The 22,685-nt window shown below is 39.8% G+C and overlaps 1 protein-coding gene across 2 annotated transcripts; it reads right to left on the bottom strand.

Annotated features, from left to right (window-relative positions):
- Positions 1–1,804: 1,804 nt before the first annotated feature.
- On the bottom strand, positions 1,805–22,270 carry LOC124276227 (cubilin-like). 2 transcript variants are annotated; one of them, XM_046711897.1, is made up of 14 exons: positions 22,049–22,270; positions 18,443–18,527; positions 17,638–17,759; positions 16,703–16,873; positions 16,203–16,284; positions 15,184–15,311; positions 14,344–14,484; positions 13,672–13,756; positions 12,256–12,383; positions 11,341–11,490; positions 11,003–11,084; positions 5,585–5,706; positions 4,800–4,947; positions 1,805–1,883 (listed from the first exon to the last, which is right to left on the bottom strand). In XM_046711897.1, exons 1-13 carry the CDS (start codon positions 22,110–22,112, stop codon positions 4,850–4,852), a joined length of 1,458 nt encoding a protein of 485 aa, XP_046567853.1. In that variant the 5' UTR covers positions 22,113–22,270; the 3' UTR covers positions 1,805–1,883; positions 4,800–4,849. The 2 variants fall into 2 exon arrangements, with proteins under 2 accessions (XP_046567853.1, XP_046567852.1); XM_046711896.1 differs by having other exon boundaries at positions 17,638–17,768; positions 22,049–22,269.
- Positions 22,271–22,685: the final 415 nt, after the last annotated feature.

The following is a 22,685-nucleotide window of genomic DNA, read 5'->3' as shown; positions in this document are numbered from 1 at the left end:
GGTCTTGAATAGTGAAATCCTTGAGCCCGAGTGATCATACATCAAGGAAATTAAATCTGAGATTCGAACCCATGTTCAAAGGACTCTGGGATGCATCATCATGTCGAACAACAGCGCCATAGTCGTCTGGACATGAACTGCTTCGTCTCAGTGAGCTTAGTGACAGTTTCCTACATTTTTCAATAGAAAATAATCTGTTTATGTCTTCATTGAACATTATATCCTAGCGGATTCGCCTAATACTCTGGACGTTTATGACTCAGTCCGCTGGGACATCTAATTTGATAAGCGATGATTGAAATCCTGAAAATCTCACAAGGACCCATTATAAAATGTCATAGCTATATGATTTAAATGAATACTTGCATTACCATTGGAGTAAGACAGAAATACGTACATCTGTAGTACCACCATTGATAAGTGAATTTGAAACCTTTTCCAAGGTTTGTTTGTGTTTGAAAATTGATGAAGAGTTGCTCTGTGGTGGTCATAAATGAGCGGTCATCCTTCCCGCAGAATCTCCATGAACGATAACCCTGACCTACCCCTCCTGAAACAAAAATACATTGCCTGTCATACAGAAGCATATGTAAATTCAAGATGAAGATTCGGACACATTTCTCGGTTCAATGTCTGTTTACACACCAGCGAATACTTCAATGTTAATTATCTAAATTTGATACCTTTACTATCATGGGATTTTAAAATATTGGTGCTATTCTTACCATCATGTAAAGTAATGCTATCCTCTGGGCACTTTACATCTACCTCGGTAAACCACACGATGATGTGTCTTTGTCGGGAAGATGTGGCATTCCACCAAGCGTTGTAGCCACTGAAAAATATTGCATCATGTCATTTCTATTTTTCAAGAGAAAAGAATGTAGCAAAATACTACCTAATTAATCACATTAGTTAATAAAGCATTTAGAAACATTTCCGCTGACGTCCATTTGGAGGAAGTTCGTCATTTCAAGGCAAGGAAGGGGAACCGACCGGACCACCGCAATGACTAACACATTTGATCAGTCCGGAATTGCGGGCTGGCACTCTCAGACTGAATCAAATGGTATGGAATTGGCTGTTTAGGATGGAATACCTAACCTTGATTGCACGTGATAGCAGACACCCGTGAAGATCCGGTTAGAACTGGTCTTTAGTAACCCATGCTTGTCGAAAAAGGCGACAAACAGGATCGGGTGGTCAGGCTCCCTGACTTGGTTGACACATGTTATCGTATCCCAATTGCGTAGATCGATGCTCATGCTGTTGATCACTGGATTGTCTGGTCCAGACTAATTTATTTACAGATGGCCGCCGTACAGATGGAATATTGTTGAGCGCGGCGATAAACAACAAACCAACCAACCATGACATCAGACAAAGATGATTCATTATTAAAGACACGATTATTGTCTGCCATGAGAGAGCTGTAGTATTGATCAGTGTGGCTTTAGATAAAAACGATAAAACCTTTTCCACATCCATGACAACTGTGTGTCTGTTTAACACCACACTCAACAACATTAGGACGGTCCATGAATATTCGAGTGTGTACAGGTCAAAATAGGGAATGGCACCAGACATAATATTTGTCACTGATTCATCAAATTTTGAAATGTCCTCCACATGTTTACCACTGTGTTAACAATGCATCCTGGATCGATAATCCTGGATCGATACAGAAATAAAAACGTTGTTCATTGTCGTTCCAAATGTGTTTCCATATTCTACTACAATACACTTACTTTATTGGCAACTAAGAAATATAAAATTGGTAATTTGGGTTAAATCGTACATGTACCTCAAGTAATTGCCTTTCCCGGGAGGAAAGAAGAAAGATTTATCATATCCGGATGCTTCTAATGCCATGTTAACCTGACCTAGAATGCAAGAATACAACACTGTCAGTGTCATGTTAGCATTAGACAATAATAATAATAATGAAAGCCTATATAGCGCTAAATCCAACCACTAAGTGGGTGTTCAAAGCGCTGTATCTGCTGATAAGGATAACATCACACAAATTATGACGTTTTTCACAATGAGTTCCAAGTTCCAAGACAGATAAGCCATCAATTTGAGACAAGCACACTCAGCAATATATAGTGCGTGAAAATATATACTACTCACAATTTGATAGGGATCATAGAAAGTTTGATGAACATATGTGAGCAAGTTTTGTTACTGCCTTTGATTAACGGTACATTGTTAAAGGACATCTAGGCAGTGTCATGTACACATTTGCACGTTAGATGAGCATGCAGCTTCGCCTTTGTAACTTTGATGTAAACGTCAGTTTGTCAGCTCACACCTGTGTGTGGATTGTTGATGAAGGTTTTGACATTTCAATACGTTTGTCATTACATTTAACACTCATAATGCTTCCTCAACGTCAAAGATGTCAGAACAATCAGAGAGATGCATCGGCATGCTTGAATCAGTCTTCTCAAAACGTAACGAATGATACAAAACGCCAGTTAAAGCGTTGTTAACAAAGCGTGGTACCGGCATCAAACTTTTGATACGGCAGCCCACCGTCATGGTGGTGGTCTTCAAAGGTCCACTGCACAACGACAAGACAACCGTACCTCACAGGCGGGAACGTTTAGTTTGTCACTTGGACACACTGGCTACCATTTCTCTTTACTGATGAGTCACGGTATTGTTTGGACTTTGCTGACAGAAGGCAACGGGTGTGGAGAAAGAAAGGGAAAGGTTTAACGATGCTAACATTAGCAAACACGGTCGTTATGGGGGAGGATCCATCATGGTCTGGGGAGGAATCAGCAGAAACGGAAAAACTGCTCTACATGTCACGATGAGGGTCACGATGACAGGCGTTCGATACAGGAATGAAATCCTTAGTATGTACGTGAGACCCTACGCTAGTGCCAGAGTTCATCTTGATGGACGAACATGCCCGTCCCCATCGTGCTAGGGTGGTGAACCAGTTCCTGGAACAAGAAACAATTATCCATATGGAATGGCCCGCGCGATCGCCGCACCTACACGCTATTGAACATGTGTGGAACATGCTGCAGGTGGCCGTTTCCGGACGTCAGGCACAACCCGGGACTCTAGAAGAACTCGGAAATGCCCTGGTCGAGGAATGGAATAACCTTCCAATGGCAAGCATCCGGGTTCTTATTGACAGCATGAACAGTCGATGCCAAGCTGTCATTCAGGCACGGGGAGATCATACCCGTTATTAACTTTGAAATGGATAACATCAAAATACATCACTCTGTCTCCAGTTTGCCATTGTTTGCCTTTTCATAATGAAATGCAATTTTGGAATGTAACGCACTCTTCAACATTAAACATTACAAACAGTCAAATTTCAATGCATTTCTGAACCATTAAATGAGTTAACTCTTTATGAAAGTCCAACGTTTGAGGTGGATTAACCGCACTCTTAACATGTGATCCATATCTAATTGTGAGTAGTATATAGATACATAGGTGTGATCCATAAAATATCAGTTCATTCCCTCGGCTTTCTCAGTAAGTATGTCATTGTGCATTTCCGGGAATTCAAGCCAGTATTTTATACGACAGTAAAATAAATTACACTTAAACTGCAAGAGGGATATCGGTAATCATACCATACCATACCACCATACCATATACCATACCATACCATACCATACCATTACCATACCATACCATACCATACCATATCATACCATACCATTTTTGTCCTGTAAAATGACTTGCAGAGAACGTTTGTCACATGTTTGCTGAGTAGTCTTGATTCACATTTGTCTTTGTCCTGTACAGTATCGTTCCAGATTGTTTTTTGTCCTATACACTATCTTGTCGGAAAGTTCGTTGTTCTTTTTTCGAGCAGTTAGGCGTTCTCTACTATTCCTTGTGGAGTAGCCTGCTACCCTCTACAATGTGAGATTTGCTAGCATGTACAATGCCGAGCAGTCTGATGTCTTTTGCAATGTCTTGTCAGTGTAGTTCGTTGTCGTCTAATATGTTATGTCGAGCAGTTTGCTGTCTTGTACAATGTCTTGTCGAGCAGTGTGTTATCCTCTGCAATGTCTTGTCGTGTAGTTCGTTATCCTCTAATATGTAACGTCGAGCAGTTTGCTGCCTTGTACCATGTCTTGTCGAGCAGTGTGATGTCTTCTTGCAATGTCTTGTCGTGTAGTTCGTTGTCCTCTAATATGTTATGTCGAGCAGTTTGCTGTCATGTACAATGTCTTGTCGAGCAGTGTGTTGTCTTTGCAATGTCTTGTCGTGTAGTTCGTTGTCCTCTAATATGTCATGTCGAGCAGTTTGCTGTCATGTACAATAACTTGTCGATGTATTGTCTTTGCAATGTCTTGTCGTGTAGCAGTCATTCGAACAATTTGCTGTCATGTACAATGTCTTGTCGAGCAGTGTGATGTCTTTGCAATGTCTTGTCGTGTAGTTCGTTATCCTCTAATATGTCATGTCGAGCAGTTTGCTGTCATGTACAATGTCTTGTCGAGCAGTGTGATGTCTTTTGCAATGTCTTGTCGTGTAGATTGTTGTCATCTACTATGTCTCGTCGGGCAGCGTGCTGACATGTACAGTGCATACGGGAGTGGTTTGTTGTCCCCTACACTGTCCCGTCGGATAGTTCAATGCCTTCAGGTTCAATGCCTTGTGGAGTAGTTTGATTGTCATGTACAATGACTTGGTTAATAGTTTATAGATATTTTGTCGAGTAGTTTGTACTTTTCTACAATATTTTGTGGAACGCAGTTTGTTTTGCTGAAAAATCTCTTATACAATACAACCACTTCGCTGTTTATATTTACCTTCCCAGTATTCCAGAAGAAAGCCTGTGTTGTTTGTATTAGCGTCGACTTCAAAGACAATCAGCATCTGGCTTGATAGACTTTGGTATGATGGTGTCTTGTTGGATGCAGAAACCTCCAATACGATTTTGAATCGTCTCGTCAAGACCTGAATGGGCAGGTTATCGTTCAGTTGTTAGATTTATGGTGGCTGGATTGGTGACGATATTACTAATGTATTGTAACAAACGACATATCTGTTCAACAAACCGTTGGGCACAAAACATAAAAGCATGTGTCACAGATAACTCACTGATGGTGGAGTCACTGAGTATCATTTATTCTAATTTACATTTTAGTTTGTAAAATGAGAATGCCATAATGTCATGTGTCGTATGTAGTTTTGTAGAAGTGAAAGATAACACCTCACGAATACTTATGATTAGTATATTTTGATATATTTTAATTAAAGTTATTGTAACTGAAGAAAAACTGTTTCGAAAATAACTTCATTGTGGCATATCCCATTAGCAAAACATTTGTTGTGGATTAAAAGGCACATGTTTAATGAATATTCATTCTTCCACTAAGACATAGTATTGATCAAAGATTGCACAGATCATCAGAAAAAAAGTATAATTGTCATAAGAAGTCCCTAAAGATTTATAAAATTATTAAACAGATTGTGTCTAAAATGAGAGCTTTCAGTAAAAGTAATAAAGGCATAAATATGTCTCCTGGTCATGTCATTTCAAAGGAATTTGAGTTTCAGCTTGAAACCGAGGGTGCTCTAAATCACATATTACCATCATAGACCGAGATCACTCTCTTCACACAGTGGATGCTGCCGCCAACGTCACTGGCTTTCACGGATATATAGACTGCGTGTCCGGGGGAGCTGGTGATGGCGTATTTACACCTCTGGTAGCTACCAACAGAAGTCACACATGATGATTTTCATCGATCGGTGATTGGATGTTCACTGTCAGTCACCACGATATTGATCAAACCATCAGGTCCTGGTCGACTCTAGCACGTGAGTGAGTCTGTGAGTTTTGTTTTAGCCGCATTCAGCAATATTCCAGCTTTATGGCGGCGGTCTGGAAATAATCGATTCTGGACCAGACAACCCAGTGATCAACACCATGAACATCGATCTACGCAACTGGGATACGATGACATGTGTCAACCCAGTCAGCGAACCTGATCACCCGATCCCGTTAGTCGCCTCTTACGACAAGCACGGGTTGCTGAAGATCAATTCTAAACCGGATCTTCACGGGTCCGCTAGCATGTTGATATGATACCATTCTCATTACTTCCTACATACAAGGAGCATGCGCATGCCAGTCCCCATCATGTTAACCAAACCATAGTCCAGGCCCTGAGGCTCTGACCATGTGAATGCGATTCCACGCAGCTTTATCTTCCCATAATTAACTACCATGCGCATCAGTTCGAACTCTGCGGTTCACCATCATGTTGAACAAACCACAGATCAGGCCTATCATCATGTCGATATGATAACATTTTCATCACCAATAGATTCATTTTCAGTCAATCAAAGACCCTGCACCACTTCGTACACTTCATCAGCGTCATTCATACTCCTTCGAAAGGCATGATGATCCGTCCGGATCGAGGATTTCAAACTCTTGGTTTATATATGTTCCAGTGCTTATAAGTATTGCACAGATACAGAATCACACCGATAATCACATTGTAGTTTTTTTTCTGCATCATCATCCATGTTGACTTATTATCTCATTATCAATCAAGGAGGATACTGTCTTTCTGACATCAGTTACTTTGTGGGTACATTCTCAGGTCATCATGACCAAGTGGACACTATTTCACATCACCATTTAAATCCATAACAACATTATCATTTAAACGCGTAGTTCCATTCATGCATAAGCAATCACCACACAGGTACATGTGATTCTCATCAATCGACATGCAGGTGCATTTTACTCCAATCAATCAACATCAAGGTACATTGTACTCTCATCAATCAACATACAGGTACACCGTCCCCTTATCAATCACCACACAGGTACATGTGATTCTCATCAATCGCCATGCAGGTACATTTTACTCCCATCAATCATCATACAAGGACATTGTACTCTCATCAATCAACATACAGGTACACCGTCCCCTTATCAATCACCATGTAAGCGCACTGTTCCCTCATCAATCACCAGGGGCGGTGGGGTAGCCTAGTGGTTCAGACCTGGGTTCGATTCCCCACATGGGCACAATGTGTGAAGCTCATTTCTGGTGTCCCCCCGCCGTGAAATTGCTGGAATATTGCTACAGGCGGAGTAAAACTAAACTCACTCACTCACTCATCAATCCCCATGCACGCAGATTGTACTCTCATCAACCACCATACAGAAACATTACTTTCAACAAGCACCATGCAGGTACATTGTACTCTCATCAAGAACCATACCGATACACTGTACACACATCAACCACCATACAGGTAAATTGTACTCTCATCAACCACCATACATAAACATTGTACTATCATCGATCATCCTGCAGGTACATTGTAATCTCAACAACTACCATGCAGGTACTTTGTACTCTCAACAACCACCACGCAGGTACATTGTACTATAATCAACCACCATACAGGTACATTGTACTATAATCAACCACCATACAGGTACATTGTACTCTCATCAATCACCATGCAGGTACAATGTACTCTCATCAATCACCATACAGGTACATTGTACTATAATCAACCACCATACAGGTACATTGTACTCTCATCAAGAACCATGCAGGTACATTGTACTCTCATCAAGCACCATACAGGTACACTGTACTCTCATCAACCACCATACAGGTACATTGTACTATAATCAACCACCATACAGGTACATTGTACTCTCATCAATCACCATACAGGTACATTGTACTCTCATCAACCACCATACAGGTACATTGTACTCTCATCAATCACCATACAGGTACATTGTACTCTCATCAAGCACCATACAGGTACACTGTACGTGTACTCTTATCAACCACCATACAGGTACATTGTACTATAATCAACCACCATACAGGTACATTGTACACTCATCAATCACCATCCAGGTACATTGTACTCTCATCAATCACCATACAGGTACATTGTACACTCATCAATCACCATACAGGTACATTGTACACTCATCAATCACCATACAGGTACATTGTACTCTCATCAACCACCATACAGGTACACTGTACTCCCATCAATCACCATACAGGTACACTGTACTCTCATCAATCACCATACAGATACATTGTACTCTCATCAACCACCATACAGGTACACTGTACTCTCATCAATCACCATACAGGTAAATTGTACTCTCATCAACCACCATACAGGTACACTGTACTCTCATCAACCACCATGCAGGTAAATTGTACTCTCATCAATCACCATGCAGGTACATTGTACTCTCATCAATCACCATACAGGTACATTGTACTCTCATCAACCACCATGTAGGTAAATTGTATTCTCATCAATCACCATGCAGGTACATTTTACTCCCATCAATCACCATGCAGGTACATTGTACTCTCATCAGCCACCATACAGGTACACTGTACTCTCATCAATCACCATGCAGGTAAATTGTACTCTCATCAACCACCATGCAGGTACACTGTACTCTCATCAATCACCATACAGGTACATTGTACACTCATCAATCACCATACAGGTACATTGTACTCTCATCAATCACCATACAGGTACATTTTACACTCATCAGTCACCATACAGGTACATTGTACTCTCATCAATCACCATGCAGGTACATTGTACTCTTATCAATCAGCATGCAGGTACATTGTACTCTTATCAATTACCGTGCAGGTAAATTGTACTCTCATCAATTACCATACAGGTACACTGTACACTCATCAGTCACCATCCAGGTACATTGTACTCTCATCAATCACCATACAGGTACATTGTACACTCATCAGTCACCATACAGGTACATTGTACTCTCATCAATCACCATACAGGTACATTGTACACTCATCAGTCACCATCCAGGTACATTGTACTCTCATCAATCACCATGCAGGTACACTGCACTCTCATCAGTTACCATCCAGGTACACTGTACTCTCATCAAGCACCATGCAGGTACACTGCACTCTCAGCAACCACCATACAGGTACATTGTACACTCATCAATCACCATCCAGGTACATTGTACTCTCATCAATCACCATACAGGTACATTGTACACTCATCAATCACCATACAGGTACATTGTACACTCATCAATCACCATACAGGTACATTGTACTCTCATCAACCACCATACAGGTACACTGTACTCTCATCAATCACCATACAGGTACACTGTACTCTCATCAATCACCATACAGATACATTGTACTCTCATCAATCACCATGCGGGTACATTGTACACTCATCTATCACCATACAGATACATTGTACTCTCATCAACCACCATACAGGTACACTGTCCTCTCATCAATCACCATACAGGTACACTGTACTTTCATCAATCACCATACAGGTACATTGTACACTCATCAATCACCATACAGGTACATTGTACTCTCATCAACCACCATACAGGTACATTGTACACTCATCAATCACCATACAGGTACATTGTACACTCATCAATCACCATACAGGTACATTGTACTCTCATCAACCACCATACAGGTACACTGTACTCTCATCAATCACCATACAGGTACACTGTACTCTCATCAATCACCATACAGGTACACTGTACTCTCATCAATCACCATACAGATACATTGTACTCTCATCAATCACCATGTGCGTACATTGTACACTCATCTATCACCATACAGATACATTGTACTCTCATCAACCACCATACAGGTACACTGTACTCTCATCAATCACCATACAGGTACACTGTACTCTCATCAATCACCATACAGATACATTGTACTCTCATCAATCACCATGCAGGTACATTGTACACTCATCTATCACCTTACAGATACATTGTACTCTCATCAATCACCATACAGATACATTGTACTCTCATCAAGCACCATACAGGTACACTGTACTCTCATCAATCACCCAGCAGGTACATTGTACACTCATCAATCACCATCCAGGTACATTGTACTCTCATCAATCACCATCCAGGTACATTGTACTCTCATCAATCACCATACAGGTACACTGTACTCTCATCAATCACCATACAGGTACATTGTACACTCATCAATCACCATACAGGTACATTGTACTCTCATCAATCACCATACAGATACATTGTACTGTCATCAATCACCCAGCAGGTACATTGTACTCTCACAAGCCACCATACAGGTACACTGTACTCTCAACAACTACAATGCAGGTACATTGTACACTCATCAATCACCATGCAGGTACCTGTACATTGTACTCACATCAGGGTACACTGTACACTCATCAATCAATCACCATCCAGGTACATTGTACTCTCATCAATCACCATACAGGTACACTGTACTCCCATCAATCACCATACAGGTACACTGTACTCTCATCAATCACCATACAGGTACACTGTACTCTCATCAATCACCCAGCAGGTACATTGTACACTCATCAATCACCATCCAGGTACATTGTACTCTCATCAATCACCATACAGGTACACTGTACTCTCATCAATCACCATACAGGTACATTGTACACTCATCAATCACCATACAGGTACATTGTACTCTCATCAGTCACCATACAGATACATTGTACTCTCATCAATCACCCAGCAGGTACATTGTACTCTCACAAGCCACCATACAGGTACATTGTACTCTCAGCAACTACAATGCAGGTACATTTTCACATCATTTCTTGATCTCCGTTTGCCGCAGAACTCAGCAATATTTCAGGTATATCAAATGATTAAGACTGGAGCAGACAATCTAATGATTAACATAATGAACATCTATCTAATCTTTCCGGATACGATGACGTGCATAAACCAAGCCAGCGAGCCTGACCACCTGATCCCATTAGTAGCATCTGTCGTTGACAATTAATCATCATCATCATGATACAAGCTCAAACCAGCAGTCACTCATGTGTGTGTTTCGCAAGCTGCCTTGGTAAATATATGCATTAGTAATTAAATGAACTGGTGGTGAAACACGAAATATCAAACACAAAGAATGCTACTCACCTTGGGAACGGGTTAGGATAATTATCAGATTTCAGGATCTGTTTGATACCGGAGGCAGTCAGCTGTTGGTCACACATGCCATCTGTTAATTACAGTTTACAGTATTAATACATTATATTGCCCTACTGTGTTAGTTTTACATGCTAGTTTTAAATTCATATCTGTGATACTCTAGAATGTTTACTGTCCATCCTCGACAGGTTTAACTCTTCACAATGTTATCATTTTTGTATTATATAAATTGTTTACGTCACGATATGGCTGAGATATTGCCGATGTGAGGTTAAATATTAACTCACTCACTCACTAATTTGTTTAATTCATTTGTACAAACAAACCTTCCACGATGTCATATCTGAGTTTGAATCCTGTGTGCTTGCGGGAATGTTCGGTGCCTGTCCTGTACACCACCACCAATGTTGTGACAAAAAACTGGAACGTAGGTGTGCTTCTTCCACACCAAGATCCAATTATCTTGTAATTAGCAGCTGTAAAATAAATTTTATCTGCATATTGATAATGTCAAAAGTAATTTAGAATGCAATACGCTGACACATCATATTACTAAGTGAGTGTTCATAACGTTTAGCAATACTCCAGTCTAGAATCTGTCTCAGGAGATAATTGAGGCTAGTTAGTGCCTGGCAAAGACGAGGATCACTGAATTCTCACCCGGATCTTAGATGTCAGGAGTCAATGCTTTGACCACTAGGAGACATCCGACATTTCTAAAGTCGTGCTATTGAAATTAGGCGCAGACACTTGTAGTTACAACAATGTAGGGCTGGCTATCGATAGAGATCATAGATATCGATAATTGTTAATTAAATATCGATCGATTATCGATAAAAAGCTGAGACGTAACTTGAGCAAACAAATTGTCTTAAACAAATGAATATATTTCACATCACTGGTAAACGTGGTGACATGTTTTTGCATCATTTTGGCATTGTGATTATCAACAAAACAGCGTTCTGAACATACTTTTGAAGCTAACCATGAATAAAGTCCTAACTTTTTTTCTATCACACAATCTAATGTACGATATTATCGACAAGCACAATCTTCATATCAATTGATAACTACTGATATTTTTCTATTGACAATATTTCCGATTATCGATGATTTCAGCTAGCCATAGAACATTATATGCATATATTTCTTCGTATTCAAATGCAATTTAATCCGATTAAAACAAGATTTCAATAGCAAAGACCTATGGCATAAGTGTTTAATACATCTATAATACGCACGGTTATACATCTGTACAATGTCCTTGGAACAGTTCTGGGTGTCGTCTAAGTCCGATTCCAGCACTTTGAGTTGTATGTACAACTTTTCAGAGGCTTCTGTTGTAATGAACCACCTGCATTCCTGTAAGCTGATAACACAACGTTGTGAAAATAATTTTATTTATTATGTCATATTGAGCATGGGTAGATCACCTCAGTTTCCGTGTCATTATTACCCGCTGCCACGGTAACTGCCAAACTCTCCGCCGAGAAGCTGTATCGCTAACAATATTTAATATCACCCATGCAGTGCACGGAGTTCGAAAGCCGTTCGATTAGCTGTTTTTGAGTTCAGTATTTACACATTTATTTTACCCACTTTTACTGCATTATTCAAACTATTTTATTCATTGAATCGTTTGCACACTCGGCTTAAACATAATTAACCAACTTTATAGCAGTTTTAAGCTTGTCAGAATATGTTTCACTGATTTTAAAAATGCAGTCGAGAAACTTTGTTTACATGTCATATAGCCGGTAGCGATCTCCAAAATAAAATAAAATGATATTTTGTACATTTAATATGGCGGTAAAATAAATCAGCCTACCGGCTCGGGTGACACTCTTACAAAGAGGCGTACATCAGACCGTATCACCCTCGACAGATAATATTTAATATCTTTAATGAGATAAATAGTTCATGATCTATCTGTGTAACAGGGACATCTGACGGGGATTTGCATCAGTCGTTTAGCGTCAAATAACCACAGATTTTGTTTGATAATTGGCTAAAGCGTACATCATCGTTGATCAGTTCATTTACCCGGAAAGGTCATGAATCCGGCATGAAAAGTCATTACTGATTATGAATCCTTCTCTGTTCTCAAGACAATCACGGACTCGACCAGGCATACTCCTCGTCAAACATCCACAATCTCTCACTCTCTCTCTCTCAATCTTTCTCTCTCAATCTCTCTCTCCCAATCTCTCTCTCAATCCTCTCTCTCTCAATCTCTCTCTCTCTCAATCTCTCTCTCAATCTCTCTCAATCTTTCTCTCTCAATCTTTCTCTCTCAATCTTTCTCTCCCAATCTCTCTCTCAATCTCTCTCAATCTTTCTCTCTCAATCTTTCTCTCCCAATCTCTCTCTCTCCCTCTCTCTCTCAATCTCTCTCTCTCTCAATCGCTCTCTTTCCTCTCTCTCTCTCTCAACCCCCTCCCTCTCTCTCTGTGTGTTGTATTGTTTACTACATCTGATAATATCAGATACTCGATACCCTGTAGGATTTTCAGGCTCGAGGTTTGGGAGCTAATACTTGCGTGTAAGAAAAACAATTACGTTCTCTATCCAGATCCTAAGACTCTGAGAGTATGAGGCTCTAAACCTCTAAACTAATTTTCCACTTTGCTATCAAATATACAATTGAATAAACTTACTCTCTATACCCAGTTGGAAATCCTGGAGACATTATCTCCCCGACAGATTCGTTTGAGATTCGAAGGGTATTGTAGCATCGGTCTTCTGAAATGGCGGTAGAAAGCGATTTTAACATACGTAACGTGCTGAGATATCTCTTCCGGTTTCTCCCTGAGTTGTCAAGGGTATGAATCATGGACTATTATCGAAACTCCCTCTGGAATCATTCATCACAAAGTCAGTAGGCCAGATTCGAATTTAATGCTTACAAATAACATATCCTTCATCAAAATATTTAGGTGCACATCATCCATGTTTGTCCATTATAACGACTATTCTATACTTATAACAGGCTTCCTGCTTGGAGCCAACGGGCGCAGAAAGAATCCTTGAGGTACAGTTTCGGAAAGTGGGTGAATGGCTTGCTCTTTATGCCCTTTGGTTATAGTGCTATGTAAGAGTGAATTTAGTTTTACGCCGCTTTTAGCAATATTCCAGCAAAATCACGGCGGGGACAGCAGAAATGGGCTTCACATATTGTACCCATGTGAGGAATCGAACCCGGGCTCCAGCGTGACGAGCGAACGCTTTAACAACTAGGCTACCCCACCGCCCGCCTTAGTAAGAGATTGTGACGGTTAAACGGTATTTTTCTTTGACATCTTCAGCGCGCCAGGAGAAGCTGAACCTACCTTCTTCTGCAACGTATTTCACTTGTATTCCGGTATTGATGTGCTCCAGTCCTCTTGGGGAGATGGTGACGATTGAATGTTTATAGATGGCTATTGCTTTTTCTTCCTTCAAGCATAAAGTCTGGATCTCTCTTCTGTAGCCTAAATAAGTACCACACTATGTTACAGTATTGTAGACATTTACGGCTGACGCCGGGTTTTGGACTGACTGACTGACTGAGTTTGGTTTTACGCCGCTTTTAGCAATATTCCAGCAATATCACGGCGGGGACACCAGAAATGGGCTCCACTCATTGTATCCATGTGGGGATTCGAACCCGGGTCTTCGGCGTGACGAGCCAACGCTTTAACCACTAGACTACCCCACCGCCCCCCGGGTTTTGGAGTTTACGTTATAGGGTGAACGTTGTCCTCAGCAGTAGCTATGATGAATTTATTTGATAGATACAACACTAAGTAACTGAGAGAAAAAAATACAGAACCACCACTTCATCGCAGTGTTCCGTACTTTCGTCTCAGATGTTCACCTACAGTGCAATACAATGCCTGCGAAGAAACCCAGAAAAGAATGGTACTCCTTTGTGTTTTTAAATATATTTTTGTTTCCCTCCGTATGTAAAATATACAATATTTTTATTTAGAACAATGGTGGTATTATAATAGCAATGCTATTGCTGGGAAACTGTTAATCATGTGTCATTAAACATTTGTACAAACATCTTACACTATAGGAATGGGACAGATCATTCTGTTTCATGACGGCTTAATGGGTTGTAGGGGTAGACGGTTATAATTACAGACATCCTCATACATCACAAACAATGTTTCGATAAAACAAACCTATATAGGTCTCAACGCTGATGTTTGTAAGTGAGCAGTCGGAAGTAACAGATTTGTCAGCATACTTGAAGGTCAAGAGAAGACGGTTAGTTGGAGGGCCCGAAACGGCCCAAGAGCATTTGGAAACACTGAAAACAAAATTATTTCGAAATAAATATCAATCTTCCCGTACACTGTAGTTGATTATCTTATATGTCTAACATAAACTAACAAGGTTTTGATATCAAATTGTCGCAAGGTTCTGACGAAACTATTTGAAGGTCTATTCTGTTTATGTTGTAGACGATGATTATGCGTGTCCAGTATTTTGCAAGGACAGGTGAGTGAGTGAGTTTAGTTTTACGCCAACCAGACAATCCAGTGATCAACTGTATGAACATCGATCTACGCAATTGGGAAACGATACATGTGTCAACCAAGTCAGCGAGCCAGACCACCCGTTCCCGTTAGTCGCCTCTTACGACAAGCATGGGCTACTGAATATTAATTCTAACCCGAATCTTCACGGGTATGCAAGGACAAGACCCAGTTGTTGCCATGAGAGATGGATGTCGCCATAGCAAAGTTACAAACTAAAAGTGTCGACATTACTCGTCTCGAGATGTGTTGTTTACAAACAGGCTCGCTGACATGATTGACACCTGCCATTGTATCCCAATTGCGTAAAGCGATGTTGTTGATCACTGGATTGTCTGGTGTAGACTCGTCTTTTAACATACCGCCGCCATATGACTGGAATATTGCTGAGTGCGGCGTTAAACAACCAACCAACCAACCAAACCAACCTTCCAACCTATTACCATGATAAGAGTGAGTGAGTGAGTGAGTTTGGTTTTACGCCGCTTTTAGCAATATTCCAGCAATATCGCGGCGGGGCACACCAGAAATGAGCTTCACACAATGTACCCATGTGGGGATTCGAACCCGGGTCTTCGGCGTGACGAGCCAACGCTTTAACCACTAGGCTACCCCACCGCCCCACCATGATAAGAAACAAACGGTAAAGTAAACATACTCACTTTTGTGTTCCAGATGGATAGCCAGGAGTCCGAACATACCCTGGTGTAAAGATTGCCAAGAATTCTATGTAATCGTCACAAACTGAAACAAATTGCACAATACCTAACTTCCATGAAGAAAAGATATATCTATTTTCCACAGACCCGTGAAGACACAACATAAGATGTCAATAAAACAACCATGTAGCATATAGATCCAGGTTAGAATTGATCTCCAGTAACCCATGCTTGTCGTAAGAGGTGACTAACAAGGTCGGGTGGTCAGGCTCGCTGACTTGGTTGACACATGTCATCGGTTCCCAAGTGCGTAGATCGATGTTCATGCTGTTGATCCATGGATTGTCTGGTCCATATTTACAGACCGTCGCCATATAACTGGAATACTTTTAAAGGACAATACAACCCACAACGTTTCAACAGATTGGTTTCGTTTCAAACTCGACGTTTAAGGAGGACGGTACCATTTCGGGAACTACATCCAAGTGTGGTTTCTGGAGTACCTTTATTGTGAGCCTGGGTGTAGTTCAGCGTCAGGATGTTGTCGGCGAGGATGGCGGTGCCATTTTCGATGACAACTGTCATGGCGTCCTGTGATGAAACAAACTGTGGTGTTCGCCTCTTCGTTGGCGATCCACAAAAAGACCCCAAATACAGCTCATTTGTGGGGTTATCTGAAACGGGTTATATTCAATAGTGTTAATCCTAAATCCTAGTCATTGAATCTATAACATGTCACACGTTCAAAGGTTCTCTTCGTTAATCGACATGCTTAATGTATAATGTAGTTTTCTGATATCTTGCACATCTCCAAAGAGGGAGGATCAATCGTCGATATTCTAACCATTATTGACAATTAGGTCATGACTATTTAAATGAGGTCGTACAGGGAACTCTGTTTGAGTGAGTGAGTGAGTTTACCTTTACGCCGCATTTAGCAATATTCCAGCAATATAATAATATCACGGTGGGGGACACCTGAAATGGACTTCCCACCACCTCTTTTGATCTCTGTTTGAGACAACATAAATTCCTAAAGGTGGTTAGAATCTGCGCCTTAGTTGGATGCGTGTCATAGTACTCCCATATAGATACCCATAATATCAATCACTGGATTGAATGGTCCAAACTCGAGCACAAAAGGCTTTATTAGGTTTTTTTACCTATTCTTTCAGTTGAGTAAACGTGTGCAAAAGAATACGAGTGAATGAATTTAGTTTTACGCCGCTGTTAGCAATATCACGGCGAGGGATACCCATTTGGGGAATCGAACCCAGGTCTCCGCTTTAACCACTATGCTACCCCACCGACCCCAAACGAATATGAATTATGCACAAACCAGCTTGTAAAATAATACATAATGTAGGACTATACTCCATTAGAAAAATGTCAGGAAACTCTCTTGTGTGCCCTATGTTATTTTTCAGAGAACACTTACCCCCAGAATAAAACCTTATATTGCCATCCTTGCAGACCTGCTGGGTTAGGTTGGCGGTAGCGTTAACTGAGACCTCCACAAAGGAATTATCTGAATCTTCAGTCCGTATAAGGATAATGCTTCTTTGTCCGCTGCATAATTGAAATGGACATACATTGAAATGATACATGCATATCATACTTTCAAATTGACATTTTTCACATGAAATGCAATTGTAGTGAATACACAGTGTCATTTACTGAGAAAGTGTGAACCCAAATCAAACTATGAGGCAAGTTTAAATCTTTTATAACGTTCGGTTGAAGAAAGGAAATATACAAAGTCACGTCTCGTGCGGAATTATTCTGCTCAGCTTGCACCTTGCTCGTGTAGCTGAACTTTGATGACAAAAATATCATTTGTAATTTTGACATGGATTCTGTGGAGTGCATAGTAGCAGTAGGAGATGCAGTAGTAGTAGTAGTAGAAGTAGTACTACTACTACTAGTAGTAGTAGTAGTAGTAGTAGTAGAAGGAGAAGTAGTAGTAGTTGAAGTAGAAGTAGTAGTAGTAGTAGTACTACTAGTAGTAGTAGTAGTAGTAGTAGGAGAAGGAGGAGAAGTAGTAGTAGTAGTAGGAGAAAGTAGTAGTAGTTGAAGTAGAAGTAGAAGTAGTACTACTACTAGTAGTAGTAGTAGTAGTAGGAGGAGAAGTAGTAGTAGTTGTACTAGGAGTAGTCGTAGTAGTAGTAGTAGTAGTAGTAGTAGTAGTAGTAGTAGTAGTAGTAGTAGTAGTAGTAGTAGTAGTAGTAGTAGTTTGTACTAACCTTTCTCCTACGGGATACGCGGACTGGTTGTAATATAATGTCTGAAGAGTTCCGTTAGCCACAAGAGTGATATTGACACCATACACTGGAAATGTAATGTGACATGTGAGACAGACATTCGGCAACTATAGGCGCACACACACACGCACGCACATACGCACACTCACACACGTTGATATTTTCAAGCCTGTTTACTAAATAAGTCGTGACAACATTCGTAAAATCACATGGGAAATCACACTGTGGGGAAAACACACTGGAGTTGTTAATAAAATATGTCATAACTATATCTTGCATTGTGATTAACATCTATTGATGTCAAACAGAAACATTCTGTTCCACTGTTGTATGTTTCGAGCTTAAAGCGGTTTAGAACGACATTCACTCTCTCGAAATGTCCAGACATTATGTCTCTCCTTCTTGTAGCAACCGACACAGCGTAAAATAACATACACATATATGGATACAATCTTTAACTGTAGTCAACTGATGGGTAGGGAACTTCTGGTAGTTGGAGAGGGATGATTGACGGTCTGGTTTGGCTGTTGAAGTTTTAGTTTCTTTGATGCATATATCTAATTAATGTGAAGAAGGTGTTATAGTCGCATCGTAAACCATTCCTTGACATTACTTGCATAGGTAACTTATTGCAGTCACAAGGATGATAATAGATAATAATTATGCCCGGAAGGAAATTTTGTGTACATCAGAGTTAAAGAACATAAAAACATAACATGTAAGACATGTGCAAACAACAATGACATTATATGCAAACTATTAGTTAAAAAAAACAACAACAACAACAAAAAAACAACATTATTTATAAGACAAACATCAATCAATAAATATACTAAGAGAGTAAGGTCCATACCTGCATAGAAAATATTAAAACAGATTGTAAACACGATTAACATTTTATAAAATATGATTTACATATGATCCTGCAGCTTATATAAACTTAACACGTGTTGAGAATACCAGTTGTGAAATGTCAAGCCGTTCGCCTCTGTGTAGCCGTCTGCGCAGCTCAATCCGACTGACGTCATACGTTTATTCAGTGCTTATTTCACAATAACGCCGCTTTTTAAATTGTTCAAGGCATTCATGCAATATTTGCACAGCAATTAAAGACGTGTTTACTTCAGTGACACTGTCAGCTACTTGCACTGTTAAAATATGGTGTAGTGCAGTGCGGAACGGCAGACAACAGCCGTGAGCATGTTCTAAATGCATATCTCGTTTGTAACTTCCCGTAGACGTACTGCATAAGGAAACTCGTTGAGCAAACACATGATAAAGTGTTGTAACTGCTACTTGATCTATTATTGCCATGGCTATGTCTATTAAGGCATCAATATTACTTCTTCCGTTTTTAATTTGTTAAACTTCTAACTCGGCACGGAAATGTAGGAATAATAACATATTTGGCTCTGAGATAAGTCGCGAAGATCAAAGTGAATGTGAATGAATGTAACACCGATGTTAACAGTTTTACGGCTGCTGTTATAGAGCTTATACCTGAACTGTTTTGAAGTTTTGGTTTTTGAACTACTATTGAAGACATTATGAGCAAATCAGTTTGGTATAACAATTCCCCCCAAATTGATGGTAAGCCCATAATATATTGCACAGTGGCATAAAATGGATATAACATTTCTGAATGATTTTATTAATGAACATGGTAAAATATATGAGTTTAATGAATTTGTTACAAAATATAAAATTAGAACCGATTTCGTGACCTATCAAGGGATTAAACAAGCTATGATGAGTTATTTACAAAATATCAATAAGAATCATTCAGTGAGATTTCTCAAGGACCAATATTGATATTCAACATCTCAAAAATACATAATAAATCTGGATATAAGGTACTTTATAAAATTCCGCATGAGCCTAATAGTACAAACTTAAGACCTACACTAAGTGGGAAGGTTACCTACAGAAAACATAACACTGATTCAGAATGGATAAATGTTTGATGGTAAAAAGATGTACTCCACAAAAAGTGAATTAAGGTTGTTTCAGTTGAAAGATTTACACAACATCCTTAGTACAAACAGTTATCTATTTAAGATTGGTTATGTATCATCAGCAGCTTGTACCTATGTAAGGAAGCAGATGAAACAATTTCACATATCTAATGCAAATGTTTATATTCTGTTGATATATGGGAAAAGCTATTAGAATGGATTGGAAATTATACAGAAGGCAGAATCACCTTCATTGAAGAACATATATTGTCTCGCTTAAAGGGTAAACATAATAATCCGTTGAATGTTGTTGTCATGATAACAAAATCTCTACTTTACAAATTTAATGGAAAAATGAATAAACCAAGCTTTTTAACCTTTCAAAAGGAAATAGTAAGATATTACGAAACCTCAAAGTTTATTTCATATTCAAATTGTAATATTACAAGCTTTCATGCCTTCTGGTCTTCTTTCCATTTACTGTTTAGGAATCCTCTACACGGATTCCTAAAAATTGAATGCATTATATTTATATGTGCATGTATGTATATGTGTATTTGTGTGTATGTGTGTGTGTGTGTGTGTCTATGTATAAACATATGTGTGTATATGTATATGTGTGTATATATGATAACAATATATGTATGCGTATATGTACATGTATATGTGTGTGTATATGTACTTGCATATGTGTTTGTATATGTACATATGCATGTGTTGCTGATACATTTACAACAATAACTATGAATGTTGATGCACATTTTGCCTTTGAATGTTAACAATAGATGGAAAATGTAACTTCAAAAGACGAAAAAAGAAATACATAGCCGATAGATGGGATTAATTAGCAATGATGGCTGGAAAAAATAATATTATGGCTGTCTGCAGGCGGGTGACTGGGTTAGAGCACTGACTTTGTGTGCTGGCGATTAGGTGTCTGACTCTGAGAATGTGGGTTCGAATCCCGGATTGGACACAACCCAAAAAATACTAGAATCTTTACTGAAGTGCGAAAATGAAATCCCAACTACAACACAAGTTGCATTTGACCACTTTGTGAAGGAACACTGTGTATTCAATCCACAAAGCGTTCGTAACGTTACGACCTGTCGTAACTATAGTTTGCCACAGGCTTACGAATATCGTAGCGCTACGAACGTTTTAGTACAAAACAACTGCACGAAGCAATAAGCTGTGTGACATAGGCAGGCCATATAATCGTGTCACATTAAAGAGATCAATACATGTGAGTCATGGATTGGTGAGGTATAAAAGAGTTACATGTCACATTCAATATTTGCCTGCTTGCATGATCGTGTGTGAGTGTGTGCGTGTGTACATGTGTGCGTGTGTGATTGACCGTACTTGACCGGTCTAATGCCATTAGGTCAAGGTGTCTGTCCCTCTTCAACACGGACAATCCACACATTACATTGGCAAAGACCGACACGTGTTATCTCCTTAATGTCGTGCGTAACGTTGAGTAAAACAAGTAATATCATTTAACGTCTTTGGTATGAGCACATCAAGGAAAGGGCACCGAGCCACCTATTTCCACTCTCAGGGAACACGTCCTATTAACGAGGTCACTAAGACTGTCACTCTGGATTAACAACAAATGAATTTATCTTACCTGTTGTCCCGATAGTTTGTACTAGTAAGATAACAGGCCACCATAAACTGCCATACGTGGCCATGTTGTCAAATGCATGCTATCATAATCTTCTCTCGGTATTTTGCAACAACCTCCAGGTAAACATATCCCGTAACCTGTCTACCTGGCCCGCCGCGACGGAAAACGTTAGCTGACTTGTCAGGCCACTTTTTCAATGTCGACAGTAATGACCAGACTGTCGACAGTCGCTGTAGAATATTATGCGTTCAGCATTCAGCGAAGCGTTACGATAACACGCCTGCAGCGGTAGGATCTTACCATTATGAAGCATTCAAGCGGAGACACATTGCGTCCTATACGCACAACCATTTAGAAAGGATACAAATAAGTTTGAATTCGAGTCCCATTCGACACAAAAGAGTACGGCTGTTCGAATAATAATAACATGATAATAAGGTACATTTAGACATTCTGTTCGGACACTAAACTATATCATAGCTGAGAAGAACTACATATGTACATGCATGCTAGATTTTCTTCTCTCAAGACTGTTGTAGTTGAAATAAGAGAAATGCCAATACGTATAGCTAGGATTCGCAAATAATTTAAATACTTACAGATTATTGACCCAAGTAGATCGCAGCCATTCATTCAT

The sequence above is a fragment of the Haliotis rubra genome, unplaced genomic scaffold, assembly GCF_003918875.1.
Source record: "Haliotis rubra isolate DU_JTF1 unplaced genomic scaffold, ASM391887v1 Scf207, whole genome shotgun sequence".
In the NCBI taxonomy this organism is placed as follows: domain Eukaryota; kingdom Metazoa; phylum Mollusca; class Gastropoda; order Lepetellida; family Haliotidae; genus Haliotis; species Haliotis rubra.
Note: the sequence above shows the minus strand (reverse complement) of the source record. Positions and strands in the feature narration are given on the sequence as shown.